The sequence below is a fragment of the Lissotriton helveticus genome, chromosome 7 (assembly GCF_964261635.1).
Source record: "Lissotriton helveticus chromosome 7, aLisHel1.1, whole genome shotgun sequence".
Taxonomy (NCBI): Eukaryota; Metazoa; Chordata; class Amphibia; order Caudata; family Salamandridae; genus Lissotriton; species Lissotriton helveticus.
Genome location: NC_136068.1, coordinates 1,367,585,211 through 1,367,604,807, shown reverse-complemented (window position 1 = coordinate 1,367,604,807; position 19,597 = coordinate 1,367,585,211). Strand labels below are relative to the sequence as shown.

Sequence of the window (19,597 nt, the reverse complement as noted above, 5' to 3'; positions counted from 1 at the left end):
TTCCACACTCCGTGGAAGTTCTTTTAAACCGAACACAAACTCAGCACTTGACAATTGCACGTTTAACAGGTTATGAATTGACACTGTTCCAGCCACACAGAGATCAGACGCTGCAACGTTCTAAATCCCGCCACACTGTTACCGTCAGTTACTTCGAATTCTGCCACACACGACTGTGTGGAAGTAGTCAACATTACGACAAAACCAAGACAAGATCTGACAGATATTCCATTACCAGATCCCGACCTGACACTTTATGTGGATGGTTCATGCATGAGAACTAGTACAGGAGAACTAGTAGCCGCGTATGCAGTGACTACTGACACTGAAGTAATTGAAACACACCGTATTGACACCCTGTCTGCTCAAGCAGCAGAGCTAGTTGCTCTGACACAAGCCTGCATACACGCTAAGAACCTGAAAGTTAATGTTTACACAGATTCACGTTACGCATTCGGAGTAGTACACGACTTCGGAGTGCTCTGGCAGGAGAGAGGTTTCATGACTTCTCATGGAACCAAGATTCAGCATGGTCTCCTTATTCAGGCTCTGTTAGATGCTATACATTTACCGACATCCATTGCTATCATGAAATGTAAAGCACATACGAAAGTTACTGACACTATTTCTCAGGGTAATGATCTAGCAGATCGCACAGCCAAGCTTACAGCACAGACTCCAGACATTCCAGTTAATCCGACACAGACACATACTCCAGATCCGACTACATGTATGACAGTTAAAGACCCCACTCAAGATGTCATAGATATCCAGTTACATGCTACTCCCGATGAAATCAAGAAATGGTCCGAACAAGGAGGGGTCCAGACAGATCAGGGATGGGTAACGAAGGGTAAAGCCACATGGTTTCTCCCCGACTCTATGGTTCAAGTCATTATCAATACCGCACATAGTCCAGCACATTTAGGAGAAAAAGCTATGTTAGACAGTATCCAGAACATTTGGTTCAACAAGCATTTACGAGCTGCAGCCAAGCAGAAAGTCCGTACCTGTATGATATGTTGCCAGTTTTATCCAGGTAAAAGTGTCCCGGTGGAACAAGGTGGATTCCAGCCCCCTGACCACCCTTTTGAAGTCCTCCAGATGGATTACATTCAGATGGAGCGATGTCGAGGTTTCAAGTATGTCCTTGTAGTTGTATGCGCTTTGTCCAGGTGGACGGAGGCATATCCAGTTCCGGATTACACAGCCGCGACTACTGCCAAGCAGTTGGTTCGTGAGTTCTTCCCCCGTTATGGACTCCCTAGAGTCGTATATTCTGACAACGGCCAGCCATTCTCATCTGAACTCATGAAGCACGTTTCCCTTCTGTTAGGGTACCAGTGGAAGTTCCATTGTGTACGCCATCCTGAAGCAGCCGGTCTCGTAGAGAGACATAACCAGACTTTGAAAATCCGCATTGCAAAGGTATGTCAAGAAAAAGGTGTAGACTGGCTAGTAGCTCTGCCAGTTGCTCTGTTTTACATGCGCATGGTCGCACACTCCAGATCAGGTCTGTCCCCGTACGAGGTCGTATTCGGCCGCCCCCCTAACATGTGGGGTACACCTAGACCCCGAAGTATTACCGATGTTTCAAGTAATATGCTGACAGATTACCTAGCTTCCTTGATGTCTGCCCTACACTCTTGTCGTTCACAGGTTGCTGCCGCATTTCCAGACAATACCGAGGTGGCACCGCATGAAATAGTTCCCGGATCCATGGTTCTTGTCCGAAATTTTGATCGTTCAAGTCCGCTGGAGCCCCGCTGGAAGGAGCCCCGACAGGTCCTCCTCGCCACCCGTACAGCCGTGAAGTTGGAGGGACGGAAAGGCTGGGTGCATCTTTCGCACATCAAAAGATTTTATGGACTGAAACCTGTCTCAAAGAACATTTCTGAGGATTCTAAACATTGCCAAAGTGCTATTCTTAAGGACTGTCCCGCAAAAGACAATACTACTGAACCCTCCCTGTTAGAGAAAACTCCGCAACAGGAGTATAAATTAAAACTAAGGTCTAGTAAAATAAGTCAGCCAGTTTGATTGTCTAAGTCCTCCCCTAGGTGAAACGGTTAGACCGGTTTCTGACATGTATAAAATAGACCCCCATAGTGAGAGAGTTAGTCAAAACTCAATCCGATGTATCGTTTTTCTAAGTTTCATATTGTTTCTCAGCATTATGATTTCCTGCACCAGTTATGCATTTTACCTGTATTTTCCAGTTTCTCATGTAAATACGTCTTCTAATGTTACAGTAGAGCACACGTTTAGTGATCTGCCTCCTCATGAACTCTCTTACCGCCTCGCTATGCGTAACAATTCTTTTATCCGCATGTTACATTATTCACACCAGACCAGCAATGCCACTAATTGTTGGGTGTGTGGTCGACTCCCCCCTTTTCAGACACCGAAGGGAGTTCTGCCACTCTTTCCTTATCCATTTTCACATAATGGTTCGTGTGGAGCATGGTCCACGTTAACGTCATCCTCAACAGATATGTCTTTTCTTAACAGTACATGTTTCCCAGACAAGCAAGGTCTTCCCCACAGAACCGGGTTAGATCTCGAAAATGAAGTTTACAATTTAGGTAATTATTCTTCGAATTTCATGGTCCTGAATGTTCAGTCTGATTCCACTCCAGACTTACCTGCTATTTCAGTACTACCAGTCAAAGGCGAATTATGTGTCCGAAATAATGGTTCCGTACATGTAGGACATAGTGATTGTACTACTATTGTCAAATATAGTGACAGTGGGAAATCTATTTTCAAAGCTTCACGTCATTCTTATTTTATTTGTGGTCAAACTGCATATGTTCGTCTGCCCCTCGATTGGGAGGGAACCTGTTACATTGCCTTCCTACTGCCACCAGTTTTCCTAGCCCCATCTGATTATCACAGAAACACACATCTAGTACACATTAGACACAAAAGGGAGATCGAGTCCCCGATTGTCGATTATACTGAAACTGCTCTAGAACAGTATACAGATTTCAATAGAGGTTTCTTCTTCTTTATAGGACCTATCCAGAATAGTAAGCTAATCCGTAGGTTAACCAGAACCCTTGAAGCAGTAGTTAATGAGACTGCCTCTGCTCTAGGTAACTTAACCGAAGAGCAATCTGCTATGAGATTTGTCGTTTTACAGAATCGTCTCGTCCTTGACGTCATACTGGCCGATAGGGGCGGGCCTGTAGAGTCATCGGATCTAGTTGCTGCATTTTCATTCCAAATAACGCGCCGTCTGTTTATTCAGCTATAACCAGACTTCATAAAATTGCCCATCTGTTACACCAAGATCCAGGCACCTGGACATGGTCCGGTTGGTTCTGGAATATAATTCCCGCCTGGGGATGGAAAGTCTTGTCCTTTCTAGGTGTTGCAGTAGCGATCATATTCAGCTGCTGCCTCTGTATACAATGTGGCCCTGCGATTTGCGGCATTTGTGCTACCTCTTGTATTCCTAGTCCCAAGTCCCGTTCTAAATCCCGTTCCCAGAAAATTCGAGACGAGCAAATGATACTGTATGAAATGATAGATGGTATCATGAATATTGATGTTTCCTGATGGAAACGTAGTGACAAGGAGGGAATGTGGAAAAGTAAATTTTGCCATGTTCTGTGTCCCTACGCGTCCTCCATCATATGTTATGTGTGCATGATTAATATGCATATGTATTCCCCATGTTCGATTAAAGACGCAATTATAGTTGTGTCCATCTCTAGTATGTCAGTTTCTAGTTCTCGTGAATACTACGAATATCAGGCCTATGTAAGGTTACGTTGCCACGTTTCTCAGTGTGCACGTTATTTCATTGTAAAGTCCCCGTTTCTAGGCCTCAAAAGGGCCTGGACACCAGATTCAGCTCCTGTCTCCTGAGCCTCGCTGAGGAGCGATACAGCCCCCACCTGTGTTCCTGACCCTTCACTTACTTCCTGCCTCGCAGTGCCCGGTTCAGCCTGGCTCTGCCTCTGAGTCTGCCAAGAGTATGTTATGATTCCAGTTATCAGTCCAGTCCTCCTTCTCTGCATTCCTAAAGCTACTGAACTGCATCAATAGTTTCCGTCATTGTCTAGCCTTTACGTCTCCATGTAAGAGAAATACTGTATTAATGGTCATTTAATATTCTTCATCACGCACTACATGTAGAATAATGCATGCTCCAGTCTTAGAGTCTGTTAGCCTTTACCCCGATAACTTTTGGATTCTATCAACATGTTCTCTAAACATCAGATACTAGATACTGCTTAGGTACATGTCGCCCTGACTCTCTAGACTTCAGTCTCTGCTCCTAGCACAGAGTTCATAGCCCCCAGCTTCTCCTAGTAACACATCATTGTCAGTTTGCGCGCACCATTAGGTTAGAGGTCCCGGCTCCTTAGGTAGCCCCCTCCATGTTTTCCGCCCCATTTATGACATATTCTGTTACGTTTGCATCACATGTCTATGTATACGCCCTGTTACACCTACTTTCACCCTTATCTTTCGCGACTGCTACGCGTCACGCCTATTGCTCCACCCACTGCTACGCCTATTGCAATGTAATGCTATGTGTTTGCGTTATATATATATGCTCATGTACTGTTATTAAAAAGTTATCCTTGTCCCGATTCTGCCCCCGGCAGCGCTGCCATCCTATTCCTGTGCAGGTTGTCCTGTTCCTGTCCTTATGCTGTATTAAACCTGCAAACTCCTACTACCTCGAATCTTGACTCTTATTTATTGAGCTATCTGTTATTCATTTATCCATTCAAAAATAGAGGTATTATTTATTTATTTACCACAGTTGACACAGGAGTGCGCATCCCCATTGTATGTCAAGACAGGTATTTGAAGTTTTGGTCTACTAAAAGTTTGCTAACTCCTGACATACTTAGAGTAGCTATTGAAGATAGTAGGATTGATTTACTTCTGGGCTAAAATAAGTGTATTTGGGGTAGCTATTAATGAAAAAGTATATGTAGCTAGATGTGGGATCAATGTGCTCGACCTTATCCATCAAGCTGAGTTTGGTCTCACTATCAAACCTGGCCTACCCAACCCAGTTTTTATTGATCATCAATCCAACATTAATCATACTACCCCTACTAAAAACATTAACTCTACCCAATCGTTACTCTTTGGGAACACAAGTATAGTAACATTTTTGAAGACCGTCTAGGCAAGATGACAAACTTCCAGCATTTCTTCAAAATCAAAGAAGATGCTGTACCCATCAAGCAAAGACTGCACACAATGTCCCTTTAAGCATTAGAGGCGACCTTTCCATGCATTTACAATCATTATGTGGCCAAGAAATAATCGAAAAAGTCGAGTCCACTCTCTGGCTTTCACCCATTGTTTTGGCCTAGAAGAGGTCTGGGGACTTGAGGATGTGTGTCGACTTGAGGAGCCTTAACAAAGCCATTTGGGTTGACGGATTTCCCCTGCCGCGTATTGAAGATCTCATAGCCAAAGTAGGTTCCTCCTCATTGTATACCAAACTTGATCTTAAGGCTGCTTACCATCAAGTCGAACTACATCCTCAGTCCCGACATCTCACAGCTTTTGTCACCCCAAATGGTGTATTTCAATTTTGCCACCTTCCCTTTGGTCTTGCCCCAGCTGCTGCTGTATTCCAAAGATTGATGACTAAGATGTTCCACCACAATCCCCAAGTTGTTGTTTTCCAAGATTACATTCTCATATTCACCGAAACCAAACCAGAGCATGATTCGGTCATTGATTAAGTATTCAATGTTCTAGCAAACAGAGGTGTCACCTTACAAGAAAGCAGAGAGTTGCGCTCTTCTTCGCAATCTCTATTGGTTGTCCCTCGCTTTAGGTCGAAGAAGTTGGGTGGCGTAAAATTTTCCACGCTAGCGCCCGCTTTCTGGAACACCCTTCCTCCACCCCTCAGGTCCTCCCCCCATTTTCTGGAGTTTCGTAAAGCACTGAAAACATTTCTTTTCGCCCAAGCTTTCCCACACTAGTGGCCCGTCCCTCCCACCGTCCTATGGTTCGCATCCCCAGCACCAAGAAACCGCCTGGTAGTCGTGCGCTTTATAAATATTTTAATTTCAATTTCAAGCAAGTGTACCTTCAAAGTGAAGGAAATCGAGTACTTAGGCCATGTCATTTCCGAACACAATATCAAACCCAGACCAGGACTTGTAAAGAAAATAGTGGGCGCACCTCCTCCCGAGAACAAGGAACAATTGATGTCCTTTCTTGGCCTCTGTGAATTCAATTCGAAGTTTATGAAGGATTTTCCCAAAACCATAGAGTGTTTCAGGGCGCTACTAAAGAAAGGAGCAATCTATATATGGTCCCAGGAGTGCCAAAAAGGTTTCCAGACCATCAAGGACCACATAGTTCAGGCGCCCGCTCTGCAAGCATTTGTAGAAGGAAAGCAAACCATAATCACTGTTGATGCATCGGAGTATGGTCTGGGAGCTGTTCTCTTGCAATATACTGATAGAAAAGAACACACAGTAGGGTTTGCGCCCAGGACTCTTCGTCCTGTATAACGGAAATATTCCGTCATTGAAAAAGAACTTTTAGCCTGTGTCTGGAGCATTGAAAAGTTCAAACCATATATATGGGGCAGATTCTTCATCCTCAAGACTGACCATCGTCCCCTGGTTGACATCCTCTCTGGCAAATACATCAAACGTACCACCGATTGTTTAACACGATTATCCACGAAACTCCTAGAATATACTTTCACTGTAGAATATATTCCTAGAGGAAAGAACTGTAGAGCAGACTGCCTATCAAGACTCCCCATTTCTGATACAGATGAGCAAGACTGGGAAACTGAGGTTGAAGAGTGCTTTGTGGCACTTATTGGTCAAGACATCGTATCTTTTGCAGAAGAAGACTGGATTATGCAGATTGATAAGGATTCTTTCTCAAGGAAGTTGCATCTTTGATTAACAAAGGCTGACCAAGAGAGAGGTGCCTTTCACCCGATCTTCAGATGTTCTGGAAAGTTAGTGACAAACTTTCAGTGGAAGGTGGAAAAATAGTCAGAGGTGATAAGTTCATTCCTCCTTCTTATCGAGAGAAGATCATTCTAGCTGCACATTCTGGTCATCTTGGAGCAACTATTACAAAGAGGAAAGTCAGGAATGATTTCTGGTGGCCGAGAATGGACATTCAAATTGATGACATGGTGAGGCAATGTTCACGCTGTAATGCCAAAGTCTTGGTACTCGAGGGTACAGTTGAATCTCCTGTACTCCCTCCTGGCAGAGCCTGGCAAAAACTTGGCATGGATTTTCTTGGACCATTCCACATTCTCCCTTCCAGCTCCAAGTACTTTTTAGTCCTCATTGATCATATATCCAGGTGGGAGGAGGTGGAACCCATCTCTACACCCAATTCAAAGAGTGTCATTAACTGTTTGATTGCCATTTTTCTTAGGGAGGTTTATCCGGAGGAAATCCTCACCGATAACGGTGTTCAATTTGTCTCACAAGAAATGACCTCATTTCTGCATTCCTGTAGCATAAAACATACCAGGACTCCACTCTACCATCCACAAAGTAATGGTAAAGCAGATAGGTTTAACAGAGCTGTAGTGGAGTGTGTGCAAGCAGCTTTTAGGTCGAAATCCTGCATTTTCCAAGCTGTGAAAGATCTTGTCTGGTCATATTGCACTTCACCTCATGTCGCTACCAATTTTTCTCCCTTTGAACTTATGAGGGGCAGAAAAGCATCATCCCAAGTGTATCCCTTTTGGATGGTCAAATCATTCCATCTTGGTTGCGACATGAGGTGCATGTGGGAATCTGCAAGAAAAACATCAAGTGAAGCTTGTTCCAAACCTTACCAATTCTCGACCACGAAAGAAACTCACAGACTATGTTGGAGACTGGGTCAGGGTCAAAAATCCCATCTCAGTAAGAAAAGGTTTTTTTTAATTTCTTGACTCACAACAAATTGTAGAAATGAAAAAACGCTATTAAGTTATTTAATGGAAACTGATGGAGCACTTCTCGTGTTGCCAAGGATCCTTCCATTCTTTCTGAATCTGTCAAGGTCAACCAAAATATTTCAAGGGGGGATGGTGTTAGGAAAAGCAGTGTGTAAAACCACAAAAACTACAAGACAATGCTTCAGTTTTATTGAGTTTTTTTTAGCTTGTTTCCTGCTTATAGTTCTTTTTTTCCTTTATGTATCCTTTACCCTTATCCATTGTCATGTTAGTTATTTTATCAAAAGATGAGGTGGTGATATGATACAGTCAGAGACTTGTCAGAATTCCCTAATGTCATCTAGAGTGTTAGAAGACTTTATGCTCTGAATGTTCTGATACTGGCAGTTGCTATATGAGCCTTGGCTGTACCAGGGACGGCTCTCTGTACTCCCCAATGAATCTACAGCTGAAACCTATTACCACTCTTCATCTTCATTTCAATATGTAATGCCGCCCAATAGTCTTGTGCATGGGCAGGAGGGGGAATGGTAACATCTTCATTGTGGAAAGAATCCGATTAGTAGTTGTTTACTCTTCAGTTTTATAAAACAAAATCAGAACAATTGGGCTATAGCACTCAAATCTGAGGTAACATTTCTAGGTCAAAAGATATAGCTGGGGGTCTCAAGAGAAACAATTGCTGCTGCTTAGAAGTCTGACAAAGGCTGTAACACAATTTCCAAACAATATAAAACCTAACATTCCACAGTAAGGAAAGTAATTTCCAAACAGATAAAGTTTATGACAGCGACCTATCTCCCTAAGAGAGGGTGTCCTTGTAAATTCACTCCAAAGGCTCATTGAGATCCCAAAGAACCCCAAAGCTACATCCAGGGACCATCACATATATCAATAAGGTAAATATGACATTTCATTATTTTACCACTACGAAAACACTGAACAAGCACGATTTTGGTGGAAAAGCAGCCAAGATAAAACATCTTCTCTCAAAATGAGGCACTGCTTGGCTTTTGTTTAGAAAACAGCATCTGAATGAACCACAAAACATCTAGAGCAAAGTTCCAGGAAGAGATGAGACAAAAGTGGCGGTGTTTGACTGTTATGCACAACAACATGTTATGTAACATGTTATGTAAACACATCACATATCACCACAAAAAACTCATATCGTCTATCAAGCACAGTCGTGGAAGGGTGAGGATTTGAGCCCGCATTGAAGCTGCAGGATCTCAACACCCCACAAGCATTGAATCCACAATGAGTTCCTCTCTATACCAGAACCAAACGTTTAAAATGGAAACATAAGACCCACCGTCTAACAGATAAAGTGGACCCTGCAAAAGAACAATGATGCAAAATACACTATAATAAAATTACTTTGAAATAAAATTTAAAAAATATGTGATAAGTGAAATACCTGAATTAATCTCAGCCACTGGTAATTACTTGCAACGCATTCCAGTCGATCTTTTTTAGCCCCAACTATTCCACCTCAGCCAGGAACCAGCCACATGCAAATCAGTCTTGGTCCTGCTCTAACAGGAACAATCCAGGCTGAACTTCAAGGCCAGGTCCACTGATAAACTCTTACAGAGAACATTTACTTCAAGCCATTGATGTTTAAAGTGGTTTCCATATATTACAACTAAACCCTGGGCACACGTATATTAGTGTATAAAAGTAAGGTCAAAATAACGCTAAGTCTATTGGAAAATCAATTTGAATAAAGTTCGCAGAAGAGTCTTTTCATGTTTCTTAAAATCAAACCACGTCGAAAAGCAACCAGCAAAAACCAACCAGCCAACACGTGTTTCGTCTAGGAAGATACTCCCACGACTTCTTCAGGGCGTGGAGCCGGTGATAATTACAAACTGGCTGGAAAATGAAGTGTGGAATACTCTGCAGAGTTTCAATAATGAATGGTAATCTGTAATCCTGGTCAATGGAGCAGTACACTCGAGATGCCGGTGATAATTCGAACCCGGCAGATCTAAACCGCAAGGTGAGCAAGAACGTAACCCAGTGTATGGATAATCAGTAACTTGTCCAATCGTGTTAGGCTCAAAGCAAGCCATGGGTGGGAACACAGGTGTGTGTCCTGTAGTCAACGACCTACAATCAAAAGGGAGTGGAGATTATTCAAGTGTGCGTCAATATCCTTCCGGTGACACCGGAAGGATATTGCCGCGAGCCTCGGCTTAAACGTCACTGCAACAATAGAAATCTCAAAATCTCTGACACACACCCGTGTCTTTCTCCTGGCATCCACTTTTCGAACATAATCAGAACAGAATGGGAGTGTGCCTGATGAATCAGCTACACCACACTTGTTTTTCACTGGTTTCCATATATTAGTTAATCATGGGCTGCACTTTTCCACAGAAGACTACTGAACTCTGACTGGGTTTTCTTTGTTTAATAAATAATGACAAATGGTCATTTTATCCACTGTTACAATTTGGTGAGGATTAGATAAAGGTCATGTATATTCCAAGAAGTAAAAACATAGAATCTTACGAGAGTTTACTTTCTTTTTAATATAACTGCAAATTGCTGCGTTCCCATTGGTCGAAATAGCCTACTCCTTAACACCTTAGGAGCTAGTAAACAAACCTCCCCAGTGCTGCGCTGTCCATTATCCAGTGCTGAACTGGACGTCCAGCGGTCGCACGCAGCACTGGGGAGGTAGTGCCCGTGACGACCGTTGGCCGACGGCAGCACCTAAAGGGTTAAGACTGTAAATGCATACCTGCTCATCAACTTGAAGGGCACCACTCCTTAAATGACACAATCAGATCGCACTTGCTTCATTTTATTTCGTTTTTTGCAGTGGTCAATTACCTTATCTTTGATTTTTTTGGTTTCCTAGAACTTCCCTCATCCGCATCAAACAACGACACATCTTCCGTGTCATCACTGCTCTCCTAGAGAGGGGGTAAAAACAACACATTTAAACACCTGCACCAAACTCTGGGGCTTAATGTGTGCAAAGCACCAGCAACAAACATGGCACTCCAGAACAGACATGACAGCCACTTTGTATTTTAGATGCACTGTACTGTCTTTTACTAAATCGGTTCATGCACTGCAATGGAGCAAACTAATGTACTATAGCTTTGTAAAGCAATATTAAATATTACAGTAAAGGACCAGCAGCAGACTTTCATTTTAAACTTGTGGGCAAAAATCAAATCTTAGTGCTAGTAAATGAGAGGGACCCCTTTTACCACACCAAGGGAATATGGTACTAATAGCAAGTAAAAACAAGTTTTCCCTTGGTTCCTACACACTTAATTAGAGGCAGAAATCAACTTACATTTCACCACTCGAAAACAGCCTAGAATAGAAATGATTGTAAGAGGCCCACTCAATGAACAATGAAATCAGAAGCATAGATAATTACAAGATTATTACAATAGATTTTATTTTTTTTAAATTGATTGTAGTTACAGTTAAAAAGTAAAATCCTATAGCAAAAATATTGTTGTTGCCAACTCAAAAGTAGATCCAAAAAGCCTTTCATACACTCTAAATTTCCTTACCTAGTAAGGAAAACACATATATAAATGTAAAGAGAGAACAATGCCATAGACACTATATTTTGTCATTCAATTTCACACATTCGTACAGACAAGTTTGTCACTAAGACCTGGTACACTTAAACATATTCTTGTATCAACAGATCCAGTCACTTTTACGAATCATGTAAAGGATGCGTTGACGCCTTTTGATGGTTTTACTGTTTATAGCCCATCTTTTTCAAGACAAAGAATAAAAGCTTTCTATGTTGCACTGTGTGGGTGCATCAAAAATGGATTCTTATCTCACAATATAATTGCCTATTGTTTTGTGTTTGCTGGAAAGAGGAGAATCATTGGGGCCAAAATAGAATGTTCTAACGAGATTTTAAACTAGACAGGACTCACTACATGACTCTGTTCTTATGCTGACGGAGTCCACGTCTTTTAACCGTGAGCCAAATTTTGAATAATAGGAGACTCAACTCAAACAACAGAGAAGAGGTCATTGAGAGGCCTGGCCCCTTAAATTAATTAACCTTTGTGCGACACTCGAGCCTATTTAGGCAGAGGTCGCATGCCGGCATTCTAACTGTAGAGAAGTTATTGCTACCCACAAAACGGAGTGAATGTTTTAATGGTGTTAACCAGATCAAGTGGGACACAAAACAATAAAAAAAAGAGAAGACCACCTTTGTAATTAATTCAGGGGTGGTACGAAGGACCACCCTATCTCTATGAACCAAAAAGAAAGGTTCTTCTAAGGTTAAAGCCTGGAGATCACTAACAAGCTTTAGTGAACTAACCGATAGCCACTAGAAAAGCTATTTTTTTTAAGAAAGAAACTGTAAAGGACATGACTAGAAGGGCTTGAACGGGAGACCCATAAGTCTTGTAAAGACAATATTAAGTTTCACACCAAGGCTGGAGGCACTCTGGAAGGAATAACTTTTATGACTGGGATTATGAAGAGTGACACATGTAGCCTATTCTGGAGATATGCAGCCAAAGCTGCCAGGTGTAGCCGACTGGAGTTGAGGGTACAGCCACACGTTTGTACGCATTGGAGGCAACAAACGATATTCTGAACTGTGGCTGACAACGGGTCAATGTGGTTTGAGGGACAGTAGTAGACAAATCTTTTCCACTTGGCAACATAGCAGACATCAGTAGTTAGCTTACGTGCCTCCTTAAGAATATTCAGGTACCCTGGAGGTAAATTTAGGTAACCAAATTCTAAGACCTCAAGAGTCAAAACGCAGGTTGAGTCTTCTTGGGTCGGGATGTCTGATTTCTTCATGGTTCTGCGTGAGAAAGTCTGGCCTGATGGGGAGCCTCTGGTGCGGATCCACCAAAAGTGGAAAGAGTAGTGAAAGAGGGCTGTTTGGCCCAGGTGGGAGCCACTAGGATGAGGTTGTGGGAGGTCTGCCATAGCTTCCAACTACAAATGGAATGAGGTTGAAAGGTGAAAAACATAGGCAAATATCCCTGACCAGTTCCTCCACAGTGTACTGCTCATGGGCTGGGGAACCTGGGAGGCGAAGGTTTGGCATATTGCATTTTCTGCTGTGGCAAAGAGGTCCAATTCCAGAAAACCTCATTGCCGAAAACAGGTCTTCCGAGCGATGTACTTGTGGACTTGTTGCCATATCCTACTGAGAAGGTTGGTGAAGTCGTCGTCCACTTCCAGGAGGTATTCTGCCAACCAGTGGTTTCTATGATTGAGAGCCCAGCGCCAGATGGACTGAGCTAACAGAGAAAGAGGAGGGGAGCGGGTGCGTCCCGTGCTTCTGAAAGTAATTCAGTGCTGTTATGTTGTCGGTCCACACAGGGACTACTTTACCCACTATATGGGTAAGGATGGCCTTGAGGGCTAGACTGACAGCTAGCAGCTCCAGATAGTTGATGTGGAGATCCAAGTGAGTGGAACCCCACTGATCCTGGACAATCAGATCTTGCAAATGCCCCCCACATCCCCTCTCTCCCCTCCCCCACCGAAGGAAGTGTCCGTCATGACAGCGATCTGCGGAACCGGGTTGAGAAAAGGCCCCTCACAAACACATTTTTGGTAATCCAAAATTGCAGAGAACGATGACTGTGGGGGCTGATTAACATTAGATCTTCCCAGTGACTCGCCTTTTGAGACTAATGACGTGTTATGCATTCCTTCACCAAATGCATGTGCAATCTTACGTGGGGTACAATGGAGATGCAGGAGACCATCATGCCTTACTCTGACCTGTTGATATGGCAGAAAAAGAAGCAGCAATGCTTGGAAAGACTAGAGTCTTGCTGGCCTGGGATATGCTTTTCAGACCTCTGCGTTGAGGATGACTCTCAAAGAGGATTGAATTTGAAGTGGCTGGAGATGGAACTTTACAGCGTTGATGGTAAAGCCCAGTTTGTGCAGTAAATCTATAGTGGCTTGAGTGTGTGCGCGGCAATGCTGTTGCATTGCGCTCTTTATCAACTAGAGGAACAAGAGGTTGCCCTCCCTTCGCATTTGCGCTGCTACTACTGCAAAACATTTCGTAAAAACTCAGGGTGCAGTGGTAACCCCAAAGGGCAGCACTTATCACAAACCAGAGGTAGCATCTATGAGGTTGAGTGCCACCATGAAGTTGTCTTGTTGTAACAGAGGTATTACATTCTGAAGGGTGACCATGTCGAAGTGTTCTGATATGATGTACTCGTTTAGAGGTCTAAGGTCCAGAATGGGTCTGAGGGGCCTGTCCTTTTTGGGAATGAGGAAGTAGAGGGAATACACCCCAGAGCCCTGTAGGTATTGTGGTACAGGCTCTATGGCCCCCTTGAGAAGGAGTTCTTGGACCTCTTCTTGAAGCAGATGTTAGTGGTCTGGAGAGTGGACATGTCTGCAGGGTGGTATGTTGAGCAGAGTGGAGGTGAGCTCTAGGCAGTAACCATGTTGAGTGATGTCTAAAAGCCACTGTTCTCAGATGACGTGTTGCCAAGTAGGAAAGAACATCTCTAGCCGTCCCCCGACAGATGTGAGATCGGGGAAAGGGGTGGCATGTCATTGCTTGGCTGGGATGGCTCCCTTGGGGAGATCTACCTTTACTTCTACTTTGGCGCTATTTACTCTATAGGCATCCCGGAAGTAGCTTCTGGTGGAAGATAATTGGCAGACTGGCATTGCAAAAACGCAGAGGCTTCCGGGGATGTGATTTTGGAGCTGCCACGATATGTAGAACAGTGAAAGGGCCCCCGCGACGAAAGCTTCTATACGACAACAATGTAAATGTAAATGTAAATGTAAATGTAAATGTAGTTGAGCTTATATAGCGCACAGCTACCCGCAGTGGGTTTCCCGGCGCTTGCTTAGGGAACCCGTCCTGGTATTCCCCTGTGAGATATCAGGGTATCCACAAGGTGAAAGTCAGGCATCCCGCCGCGAGGGGGCGTTATGGAGATTAAGCAAGCTATTGCCCAGAGTCGCAGAGTGTGAACCCGTGAGTCGAGGAGGCACCGGGGCGAGAATTATCGAGTCCGTGGAATTTTTAGCCCAAGACCCGCCGAGGCGGGGAATTGAACCCTGGTCCAGGACCGATCTCAGCTTCCGGGTCTGCTGCCTCTAACCCCTGAGCCACACTTCTCCACGGCTTTCGCTGTTTCTGTATCCTGTTGACTGAGTAGGAGTGTTCTGATTAACTCAGATACTCTGTCCATCACCACCCCCTTTTTGTAATTATTTTGGCCACCATGAGTGTGGAAGGGTATGCTCAGACATGAGTCCCTTGCTCATTGCACCATCAGGATTCAAGCAAGCCAGGCCGAAGACGGCTGTAATGCCAGAAACCGGTCCCCGGAAGCTAGTTTCCTTTCCAGTGAAGAATTGGCTTGGTAGTTTGGTCTGCCCTGTTCCCATGATGCACTGGGCCAGGGACAGACTAATTTGCATATAGCCAGGTTCTGAACTGGGATGGATCAAGCCCTGATCTGTTGACTGGGTAGGAGTGTTCTGATTAACTCAGATACTCTGTCCATCACCACCCCCTTTTTGTAATTATTTTGGCCACCATGAGTGTGGAAGGGTATGCTCAGACATGAGTCCCTTGCTCATTGCACCATCAGGATTCAAGCAAGCCAGGCCGAAGACGGCTGTAATGCCAGAAACCGGTCCCCGGAAGCTTGTTTCCTTTCCAGTGAAGAATTGGCTTGGTAGTTTGGTCTGCCCTGTTCCCATGATGCACTGGGCCAGGGACAGACTAATTTGCATATAGCCAGGTTCTGAACTGGGATGGTGCAGTGAGCTAAAAAACGGTGATGGATCAAGCCCTGATCTGTTGACTGGGTAGGAGTGTTCTGATTAACTCAGATACTCTGTCCATCACCACCCCCTTTTTGTAATTATTTTGGCCACCATGAGTGTGGAAGGGTATGCTCAGACATGAGTCCCTTGCTCATTGCACCATCAGGATTCAAGCAAGCCGGGCCGAAGACGGCTCTAATGCCAGAAACCGGTCCCCGGAAGCTTGTTTCCTTTCCAGTGAAGAATTGGCTTGGTAGTTTGGTCTGCCCTGTTCCCATGATGCACTGGGCCAGGGACAGACTAATTTGCATATAGCCAGGTTCTGAACTGGGATGGTGCAGTGAGCTAAAAAACGGTGATGGATCAAGCCCTGATCTGTTGACTGGGTAGGAGTGTTCTGATTAACTCAGATACTCTGTCCATCACCACCCCCTTTTTGTAATCCTTTTTAACTTTTTTACTGCATCTTATCAACCCGAGTCCCAAAGAGATGTTCCCCATCAAAGGGCAGGTTGAGGAGATACAGTTGAACATCCGGCTTGAAGCCGGAGACAAAGAGCCAGGCATGCCTGCAGAGGAGTAGACTAGACTGGCTCGTTATGCACTTAACCGCATGCGTGCGGGCGGAATTCCGCCCGTACGCTGGGTTTTTAAAAATCGCATGTTACGTGACGAGCTGGGCTCGTCATGAGCGTGCGAAGAGGCTACGCCATGACGAGCCCAGCTCGTCATGAGCGTCGATGGGGTTAAACATTGCAGTTAACAGCAGCCCTACATAGACCCTCATGTTAGGAGGAGGTAGCCGGGCCCTGTAGATGTCGGGGTCAGTACCCACAAATAGATCTACATTGTAAGAGTTCCATGGGTCTCCTGCTGGGGTCCATCATAAGTGTCCCCTCTCCCCCAGCGTGTCCACCAGCTTCAGAATGTGGTGACCCCCTGTGGAATGTAAGATAGTGGGTCAGGTGAAAAAGGTGGAGGGAAAGGAAATGGTGGGGGACTGGGTGAAGTGCAAGATGGGGGAGTCAGTCTGGTGTCTGAAAGGGGATTGGTGGCTTTATGCTCTTTTCCCGCTACTTTGGAGGAAGAGAGAGTTTCCTCAAAACCAACCGGTCGCTTATAAGGCAGAGGAACTAGCTCTGTTAGTATTCGACCTATTTGGGAGTAGATGAATATTTGTTTCTGTCAGGCATCGTGCTGTGCATTTAATTTCAAGAGGACGGGTTCGTTGGCTGGTCTTCCTGTCAGAGCAGATCGTTTCGGTGCTGGCACAGACTTGTACTTCGCGGCTGATGTTTTCGATCAGACGGCTGGGTCGGCACAAAGCCAGGAGCAGGCGGCGACGAGAGCGGAGTTTTTATTATTTTCTTTGGTGCCAAACTAAAGCTGGGCGTGGTGTCCAAAGTGGACAGACAGTGCCGACCATGACCAGAAGGCAGTGGCGGCCCAAAAGTCTGCTTCTGTGGGTCCCCAGCAGCTGAATACTCCTTGTGGAGTAGCAGCTCAGAGAAGTGTTGAGGGGGAAGAGAAACTGTTCTTACGAACCACTGAGGCAACAGGAGGTCTTTGATTTCGGGGTAGGAGCTGGAACTTTCTTTGGAAGAGAAAGCCACTTTGCCAGCAGACGAAGGCTTGGGATAATGTTCCCCCTCGAGGTCCTGGGTGCTGAAGAGGTCAGGGGTATCATCTGCACGACACGCTCGGAAGAGAGGCAGAGATTGCAGACCTGGTGGTATTTGGTCCAGGGGTACTTTGAACAATACCAAGAGCAGTATTGAAAGGACGTCCGTTCCATCACAGACAAGACATGTTGAGAGTAGATCGCACAGAATGAAACAAAGGCCCGATCAGGGAAACCCCACGGGGAGCTATAGTCGGTCGGCACAATGTCCTAACTGGAAGCATCGACATGGTACGAAAGGAGAGGACACATGCGATCGTAAATGATACCGAAAGAGAAACAAAAGAATCATCAAAAGTAAACACTGCAACACCGTTGATCTGGAGCAAGGAAGAATACGACTGAACATGAAGGAAAAAATATATATATAAAAAAAAAATCGAACAATGGACAAGATGACCATAAGCGTTGCAAGCAAGAGGTGAAGTCGCACTACATCATAACTCGAGAAGAATTCTTTGAAGAAAAACAAGTTGCACACATCTGCGACCAACACTGGATAGCAGGAGTATGCAGAGCATGTGTATCTACAGCCACACATGCCTCAATCAAATTATACCAGCTGTGCATAATGAATTTTTTACAATTAAAAATAACAAATAAAACAAAGTTGATGACTATAACAGAATAACTGGAACCATAAATTTCCCTTAGCAAAGAAAAGTGTGAGCAATTGTGCACCATACCTTGACACTATTAAAACATTCATAAATGTTGATGCACTAGTGTGTAGGTTTAATTATCAGTTGATACTACAACTAATGAGCCATCAATGATGTAGCACAATCATTATGGAAACTTGTAACCCTCATTTAGATTTTTTTTAAAGCCTTTATTATTGGACAAGGGAGTATTTTGCATTTGCCCTAAAAATTAACAAGCACTGACATAGCAAATCGACATGGCTTACAATTGGAGTTAAAAGCCTGCTGCAGTGAAAAAACTATACAAAAATCTATTGCTCTCTATATACAATGAATCTTTGAGATAAAAAATTCAAAGGGGCACATTATGCCTCTTGGACTTCTAGTAATGGCTAAACGTACTGCTGTAAGCTACACAGTGAACTTTTGTCTAACTCAGGGGATCTCTAGAAATAGCCTATGGTTCTGTAGCCTGCGTCTGAAAAGTGAAGATTGAAACTTTTGAATTCCATGAAAATGTGAATGCCGCTACTCTCTAAAAAGAAACAAAACCGATGGGCTTCTTTTTACTGTTGTGTCATACACTTGCAATAAATGAAAATTAAAAACAAATATTGCACCAACTTGCCAAGTCTAGGCCTGTTGCCTTGGCCAATGTTTTCTCATTACATGGGTCTGGCAAGATGGCTAAATCTCACTCAAGTACAAGCATAGACATTGACAAAGTCAAGAGGTCTGGGGTTCATGTACAAGTATATCTAGATAAAGCACATTACAGGCATTAGAGGGAGACAAAAGTCAGTAGAAGAGGACAAAGAGCAGTATAGTTTAAAGTAAAGTTGCAAGTAGTCTTTTGTGTGGTTCAGTGCAAGCACTCTAATGGAGGCAGAAGGATACACTCTAAACAGCTAATAATATTAGGTGAGAGATGCATACTTCACTGGGCTTAGCAAGATGTGATAGACAAAGTCTCAAGTAAATGACTAATAGAAGCTGGTCGAAGAAAGCCAATGGAAGCAAGGGGCGGCCTAGGGGCCACTGTATGTATATGTGTATTGTTAGCAACAGCTATATTTGACAGCTGTTCTGTTAAAATGCGCACCTAAAAAAATCGGTGTACTGAAAACACAGATGTTAATGGAAGCTTTCGCCAGCAATGACCTGATGATGTCTCCAGATCATTAGCAACTGTAGTGCTGTGCCACAAGGTGCTCTACTATTGTTGCTTCCTTTTCTGCAGGGTGGACTTAAGGACTAAAGATACGCCTTTTCATGTGTGCGAATTTCCAGCTACAAAGAAAATATGAGGCTCTAGGCGGGAATTTTATAAAGAAGTCTGGAGACACTCTGTAGGAAAAACGTTCTTAATATCATTCAGGCCCTTAGGTTACAGCAACGACAGATAGGTCCTGTCAGGCCTCCATTCTTCCTCCAACTGACCATATCTTCTAGATTTCACTGCAGACCACACTTGCATTCTATTAGATCATTCACTCACAAAATTCCAGAAACCAGCTTAGAGACACACAGGAAATGGGATAACAGAGGATACTACACACCTCC

The 19,597-nt window shown here is 44.0% G+C and overlaps 1 protein-coding gene across 2 annotated transcripts in view; it reads right to left on the bottom strand.

Annotated features, from left to right (window-relative positions):
• Positions 1 to 19,597, bottom strand: part of LOC144770293 (Golgi apparatus membrane protein TVP23 homolog B-like) — a 121,558-nt gene that overhangs the window by 91,205 nt on the left and 10,756 nt on the right. For both annotated transcript variants that reach the window (XM_078654690.1, XM_078654691.1), the window contains exon 2: positions 10,763 to 10,845. In XM_078654690.1, the coding sequence (XP_078510816.1) occupies positions 10,763 to 10,845 (83 nt within the window). The remainder of the gene's footprint in view (positions 1 to 10,762; positions 10,846 to 19,597) is intronic.